At 36.9% G+C, this 8,315-nt stretch overlaps 1 protein-coding gene across 1 annotated transcript; it reads right to left on the bottom strand.

Annotated features, from left to right (window-relative positions):
- Positions 1-5,985: 5,985 nt before the first annotated feature.
- LOC123255393 (myomesin-1-like) lies at positions 5,986-7,642 on the bottom strand (the record flags this gene model as incomplete). Its single annotated transcript, XM_044684198.1, has 2 exons — positions 5,986-6,975; positions 7,429-7,642. Coding segments are annotated over 2 exons (376 nt in total), but the record flags the coding sequence as incomplete, so codon positions are not given.
- Between the last annotated feature and the right edge of the window lie 673 nt (positions 7,643-8,315).

The raw sequence follows: 8,315 nt of genomic DNA on the forward strand, positions 1-8,315 counted from the left end.
ATATATAGGAATATATAAAATATTCACATATTTAATGGAATAGATTTAATAGATAAAGGAGTCAAAGTATGAGGCGAAATTAAGTGGCTTGACCCAGGTAACACCAGCAACAAGCATTGGAGACAGGATTTTAATCCAGGTCCTCTGATAATAGGAGTAGGAAGTACAGTGGATAGTGCCAAACCTAAGTTTGAATCCAACCTCAGATACTAGCTTTATGACCCTGGAAAAGCTGTTTAATCACTGTTTGCCTCTGTTTCCTCATCTGTAAAATAATCTAGAGAAGCAAACTGCTCCAACATCTGTAAGAAAACCCCAACGAGTTTCATGAAGAACAAGACTGAACAACAACTCTTTTCACTGTAACATGTAACTTGTAGAAGACGGTGCCTCTGTTTCCTTCACCACTCTGTTTTCCTCATCAGCCAAGAGACTAGAGGCTGGTGGTAAAAATAAAGAGAAACAGCAGCCCCCCAAAAAAGGAAACCTTTTTCTAAGTGAGATAACACTTTTCAGTCCTCTGCCTAGTCTGCTTGTTACAGAGATGTTAATTCCAAGAAAGGCAGGCAAGAGCAATCAATTATATTTGGAATAAGAAGACCCTGTGTTTGAATTGTGGCTCTGTTAGAACCTAGATCAACTTGAGGTTATGAGACTCGGTTTCCTTATCAGTAAATGCTCTATTTCTGACCCTTATTATACTCAAGATGTAGGAGACTACTTTGTAAATAGTTATTGCAATGACCCATCTTGGCTTCTGAGAACAGAAGATGGAACCCATCTTTCCTCTTGATGGACAAGTTGGAAACTGCTTGTGTAGAATGTGCCATATGTTGTCAGGTTTACTTGCCTTGTCAGTCAGAAAGGAAACCAGCATCTCTTAAGTGCCTACTATGTGTCTGGCACTGTGCTAAGCCTTTACAGATATTATCTTATTTGGATCTCACAAAGCCCAGGTGGTAGCTGCTATTGTCATCTCTGTTTTATAGTTGAAGTAATTTAGACAGACCGAGGGAAAGTGACTTGTTCAGGGTCATACAGCTAGGAAGTATCTGAGGCCAAATTTTGCCCTCGCCTGGAAGTTGGGGCTTCCTGACTCTAGTTCTGCTGGGCAACCTACCCGCCTATTAGTTATGCTTAAATTCTATAACCAGGGCCTGATCAGTGAACATAACAGGAAATATCTGTGATTTTTCTTTTTTTAAAGGTAGTAATATTTAAATGGGGGCAGCTAAACATGACAGCAAAGGAAAGTAATAAATGTTGGAGGAGATGCAGCAAAATTGAGACATTGGTGGAGGTGCGAACTGATCCAACCATTCTGGAAGGCAATTTGAAACTATACCCAAAGGGCACTAAAAGACTGTCTGCCCTTTGATCCAGCCATACCACTGCTGGGTTTATACCCCAAAGAGATAATAGGGAAAAAGACTTGTACAAAAATATTCATAGCTGCGTTCTTTGTAGTGGCAAAAAATTGGAAGATGAGGGGATGCCCTTTAATTGGGGAATGGCTGAACAAATTATGGTATCTGTTGTTAATGGAATACTATAGTGCTCAAAGGAATAATGAACTGGAGGAATTCCATGTGAACTGGAATGACCTCCAGGAATTGATGTAGAGTGAAAGGAGCAGAACCAGGAGAACCTTATACATAGAGACGGATACACTGTAGCACAATCAAATGTAACAGATTTCTCTACTAGCAGCAATGCAATGACCCAGGACAATTCCGAAGGACTTATGAGAAAGAATGGTATCCACATCCAGAGGAAGAACTGTGGGAGTAGAAACACAGAAGAAAAACAACTGCTTGATCACATGGGTTGGTGGGGATATGATTGGGGATATAGACTCTAAATGATCACCCTAGTGCAAAAATCAATAATTTGCAAATTTTTTAAATTTTTTTTGCAAAAGTACAAATAAAAAATATGGAAATAGGTCTTAATTAATGACACATGTAAAACCCAGTGGAATTGTGTGTTGGCTACAGGAGGGAGTGGGGAGAGGGGAGGGAAAGAACATGAATCTTGTAACCATGGGAAAATATTCTAAATTAATTAAATAAATAAAAATTTCTGGATTCTAAAATAAAATAAAATGAGGGTCAAAATTTTTTTTTGATTAAAAAATAAATAAATAAATGGGGGCAGCTAGATGGCTCACTGGATAGAGGAGCAGGCCCGGAATCAAGAAGAACTGGATTCAAATTTGGCCTCAGACACTTATTGTGTGACCCTGAGCAAGTCACTTCACCCCTTATGCCTCAGTTTCTGTATCTATAAAATGAGCTGGAGAAGAAAATGGAAAACCACTGCAGTATATTTGCCAAGAAGACCCCAAAAAGGATCATGAAAGGCTGGACAAGATTGACAAATGACTCAACAATAATGAAAGTATTTAAATGGAGTAAAAAAACCAAAACCTTTTGTTAAGCTTAACCCTAAATTTCCTTAACTATGGTGGATGAATACATATTTTATGGAAAACCACATTTTCTACACTGTATTAAAATGATTTAGGGTACTTAGATAGCTTCTAAAAGGCCTACACTCTAGAAAACCTAGGAATCCCATTTCAGGGAATCCAAGAAATTTACAACATACTTTATTATAGTTAAGTGCTAGAGTCAATTCTCAATGATGTTCCTAGAGAGTTTCACATTTTGGTTTATCAGAAGGAAAATCTTTTTTTCGGATTTATTGATCATATCTGCAGTACTATCTTAGTTACTTGTTTTGTTGACAATTGGCTCTTAATTTTTGTTTTCCATCAAGTTTTCAAATCAGTAGGTAAGACCTGTGAAAGCCAAATACTTAGCTATCACCCCTACCCCTGGCAAAGTTTCACAGAAGGTATTATAATTGTGCTTAGGCTGGTGCTAATCCCATCATGAAGTGGGCTTTTGGAATAAGTTGAGAAGGGTTCATGAGAGAGAAATGTGTTATCTCCAGAGACAAATTTTCACTATGTGGCTGACAAAATAAATTTCCTAATACATATCCACCTTGTCAACCTCTAAGTCAAGAATCTTCAATGACTCCCTATTAACTATAGGATAAAATTGCTTTTTTTAACCTGGCATTCAAGGTATGTTGAAATTTAACTCTGCTGTATTTTCCTAGATTTATTTCATGTGACTCCTTCTTTGTATACTACCTTCTAGCAAAACTGAATTTTTTTCCTTTTGTTTTATTCTGTACTCTCTTAACTCATCATATTCACAAAGGCCTGGAAGATCCTCTTCCCTTATATCAAACTGTTGAAATCCTCCTTCTGTTCAAGGGCCAAAATAGGAACTGTCTTTTCTATGAGACTTTCCCTGGTGCCTCACCTGAAAAGGAGCTTTTGAGTCATGTTTAATTCCATTTTTTAATAAAAATGTGGTTTTCATCTCTTTTTTTCTCCTATCATCAAGAAAGCTAAACTTGATATCAAGAAACCTAGGTTCAGATAATGGCCCTAACATTATTTAGCTATGTAACTTTTGACCAAACTCTTTACCTCTCTGAGGCTGTTTCCTCACTTTTAAAATGGGAATAATAATTCTTGGTCTGCCTATCTTATAGAATTGTTGCAGGGAAATTTGTAATCCTATAAGCCACATATGGACATTAATATTATTGTTGCCTTGTATCAATACAGCTAGGTGGTAGAGTGGAAAGAGTTCTAGACTCAGAGTCAGAACATTAGAGTTCAAATCCTGCCTCAGTTGTGTGGCAATGGACAAGTCACTTAACCCTGTAAGCCTTAGATGGGCATAATAATAGGAACGTAGTTCATGAGGTGGTTGCAAGGATCAAATGAAATAACATACATAGAATGCTTTGCAAATCTTAAAATAATATAAATGCTAGCTATTATTATGAGGTCTATTTGCATATTGTTGTACACAAATATTTTATATCTCTTTCCCCCCTAACCCCTCCCTATGAGAGTAGAAGTCACTTAGAGCCAAGGACATTATGGTTTTTTTTATTTTTGTTTCCTCAGAGACTATATGGTACACAGAACCTCGCACCCAATAAGTATTTAATAAATGTTTACTTGAATTGTTTGAAGGTCATGGGCTACATTTACATCCAAATGTGAGTGAAATAAATATACCAAATCCCAGAAAGAAGGTTTAAGATATCCATACCTCTCCTAGACTTGATTCATATGCCTAAAAGGAAGCTGATGATATTCTTATTCCTATTTATGGTTGAAATTCTATCATGAGTAGATGTGTCAAAGCAGTTTTGCTCTTGACTGTTTCTAGATTTCTACCATTTTTAGCAGGAAGTCTCCATGATATCTAAATATACTTAGGAAAATCAGTCTCCATTGTTTATTGTTTCCCCAAAGAACAATAAACACATTCATGCCTCCTCAAACTCAAATATAACTGATACATTGCAAAAAGATTTCTATTCTATTTGAGGACTATCCATTAGCAATATGTCAGCTTTTATAAAATGTACGCTTAAATTGCTAACATCATTTAGGGCACAGCAAATCATTATTAGTTCCAACAAGAGTGTGAAACAGCATTAGATAATGTGCAATAAGTCTTGCAGTAAGTTTCTCTCTGTTTCTCTCTTTCTAAGGGACCCCAAATAGTCCGTTTATTGATATATTTCATTCTGTGGTAGAGGGAAGCTTTTTGTTAGTTATAAAACACCTTGGAACAAAATGCGCCAAAAGTCATGTCTTCGTGGATCTTAATGGGAAAGACAAAATTATTTATGATTAGATAATCATTAATATGGGGATACAGTAAAAATTTAAATACTTTTTTCTCTGTGTTTCTGTCTCTATTTCTGTCTGTCTCTGTCTCTCTATCTCTTTCTGTCTCTCTATCTCTTTCTGTCTCTCTGCCTCTGTCTTTCTCTTTGTCTCTCTCTCAACCTTTATCCTTTCAGTGTCTGTGACTATCACCAAAAAGTATTCTTTCCAACATTATCCACACTGGAAAACCCCTGTATCCAACAACCAGAAAATTAGTCATCTATACCAGGAAATCTGAAGAACTGTTAATTTCAGTGGGAAATGGAAGTGGTCTTGATTGTTCATCTGGCTACTATAATGTAAATGGAATGAGGCATAGGGGGAATTTATTCCCAACAGTAGCTAGGCCAGTGATGGCAAACCTATGGCATGTATGTCAAAGATGGCACACAGAACCCTCTCTGTGCCCCCCCCCAAGTTTGTTACTAGAAAGGAAAAAGGACTTGGATGGAGCTGCTCCTCTCCCCCTCTCCACCATGCCTGATGACATTTTTTCACATCCCCTACCCCTTTGCCCAGCCACCCAAAGGGAATACACAAGGGGTAAGGTGGGGACTCACAGGTGGCAGAGCTGGAAGAGAGCAGAGCACTCAGGCAACTCCTCTCCCCCTCTCTACACTCACTGAGGACATTCCTCACTTCACCCACCCCTCTGCCCAGCAGTCCCATAGGAGTGCTTCTTCCCTCCCTTGTGTGAGGTAAGGGGGGTGAGATACATGTGGTGGTAGGGACACGGCACATGGGTCTCTGGGAGGGGGTGTCAGGGCATGGTACGCTGTCTCTAAAAGGTTCACCATCACTGAGCTAGGCTATGAATTTAAGCTAGATGACTGAAAAAGCCTTTTACTTTCAGTAGATGATATTACCAAACATCTAATTTCTGATTGATCCTACTGTTATTTGCCTTAATAATTGATAATTGAATATGGTTTCCATTCTCTGGATTTCAAGCTCATGAGGCCAATGAAATGGTTTATATAACAGTAAGAAAGCCCAATATAAAAACAATTATAGATGCTTTCACAAATGAATTTTTATATATATACATATATATGTATATATATGTGTACATGTATGCATATATAATTACAAATTGCTCCTTGAGGAGTAACCTTGGAAGACTAAAGAAAAAAATGAATTATTTCATCTATCCATTATTAAAGGTCAAAAGTGTTGACTATCATAGAAAAGAAAGGAAGAAATTCCACGGGTGAATATTCACTTTCATTTTTCTTTTATTCTTTCCGCATGCATTGTTCTCCACACCACATGTGAGGATAAGGGAAACACCACACAAAATACACATGTCACCAGTGTCAAGGGATCAGAAAGAAAAAGCTTCTTTTTTAATTGTCTTAATTTTTTCCAGGGTCTGTGCCCAGAGCCCCAGTGCCTGTTGTAGGTCATTTTGCAATCTAGGGCTTAGAAGACATTAGACAACTACAGAAACACTTATGCTAAGGAAAAAAACAAACACCTTTTTTTCTCTTTTGTTGGGGGCAAAAAAGATAATGTTGCTATCCTCTATAACAAGTGACATTTTCAAACCTAATTATCTTCTGTTGCATATGAGAAGGTGCAATGAGATCAGAGTTGGCACACAGTAGTAGTAGCTATCCTTTTTTTATGATTTACATTAAAAAAAAAAAAAGAAAAACAGTAGAGCATAGCTTCTGATACAAAGGATTCTGAATTTGCAAACCTTGGCGTGAAAGGGTGAAGGGATTTTATTAAAGTTCTCAGGTTCTCTCCTATTCTGGTTGTGGTCATAGATTTTGACTTTTTTTAAAGAGGTGACTAACTTTTAATACTGTATATAAGAGGAAGAAACAGTAAAGTCATCCTTTAGAAAAGCATCCTCTTTCCCCTGCATAAAGTACAGAGTCCAGCATCATAATCCCTCCTGACAATCCTCCAAACTAGAAACCATCTTCATTGATTTTTATATACTGGTAGTCCAAATCAAGTCCATTGGTGGTAACAGCTAAATCAGAATTCATGTATATTGTTTCTATCAATAATTCTTATAAAGGTACAACCTACCATGTAAGCCGTGGTTCTGGCCAGCCTGACACAGAGCAGTGTAATCTGACATTCTGTTTCTCCCAGACAGTATGGGAACGAGGCTTGATGACAAATTCAGGAGCATGAAGAAGGCTATCTTCATTCAACTTTCTATGAAATTCCTCAGTCTCTTCTAACTGAAAAAAACATGTTAACAAAACGATTCTAAAATCAAAATGCTCTATCTCCCTAATAAAAGAAAAACAATGATGAGTAAATCACAATTTTAAACTGATTGGGGTTTGATTTTCATTCTGAGCCTCAAATTTGCTTTTAAAGAGTTATAATTTGTTCTGATCTTTTGTAACTTTGGCAAACGGTTTTTATGATGTTTTATAGCTTATTAAGGTTTTCTTATCCCTAATCTAGAACAAGGGATTCTCCCTCCCTTAAGTGGATTTCTTAATGCTCTTTAAAATGTTTCAGAATTTAACATGATGTTTCCTTTGATTTTCGATTTTGTTTTTATCCTGGCTTCCCCTAACCCTTGTAGAGTTTCATGGGCTTTAGCATTTGAAGGAAATCTCATATCTAAAATAGATTGCATGCATTTTCCCTCTTGGCAACATGACCTATTTATCTGCTCTTACTGTTTTCCTTAGTACTAGGCGGTCTGCCTTCTCCCGTATGGCCACTTTTCTTGATTTCTTCTCAAAAAGCTCCTCTTGCTGAGAGGACACTGTGGACTGCTTGGTGGTGGTGATACCTTCACCAGTGGCCATAAGATTTCTTCTGGCAACATAGGCTGCAGCTTCTTTAATTCTTTCCTCTTCTGTATCAGTAATTCCATTGACATGTACTTGGCTATAATAAAATAAAATACAGGTTCAATGAATGAACATCCCAGTCCCCATTTTTACCCTCTGTACTAAATTCTATACACATACCACACAATCGTTTGCAGAATACATAGATTGCTATTCACATTATGCAAAGATTTTTTACTTTTCAAAGGCATATGCTAATGACTTTTGCTTAAAAGTATGCTTCCTTGGTTTGTTTAAGTATGGTTTTATTTTCATACATATTTTCGAGAATATTGTAATCAGGTAGCTAATGATGAAGTGGCTGGAATGCTGGAATTGGAGCCAGTAAGATTTGTCTTCATATCCAACCTCAGATCCTTAATAGTTGTGTGACCCTGAGCAAGTCACTTAACTTTCATTTGCTTCAGTTTCTTCATCTGTAAAATGAGAATAATTATAGACCTTACCTCCTCCCAGGGTTGTTGTGGAGATTAAATGATATAATATTTGTAAAGTGCTTGGCAAACCTTAAAGTTCCACATAAATGCTATTATTATTATTGGGCAAATCTATATTCAGTTTAAAGCCTAAATTCCTGATCCAAAGCCTCTTGATAGAGTTGGATTCTTAAAAAACAAGCTGATACAATATTCAGAGTTACTTCATGGGAAAAGTTATTCTAAATTTTATGTTAACTAAATCAATCATGTAGCTCTGTCTAACTCTCTGAG

This window comes from Gracilinanus agilis, unplaced genomic scaffold (assembly GCF_016433145.1).
Source record: "Gracilinanus agilis isolate LMUSP501 unplaced genomic scaffold, AgileGrace unplaced_scaffold45575, whole genome shotgun sequence".
Lineage (NCBI taxonomy): Eukaryota > Metazoa > Chordata > Mammalia > Didelphimorphia > Didelphidae > Gracilinanus > Gracilinanus agilis.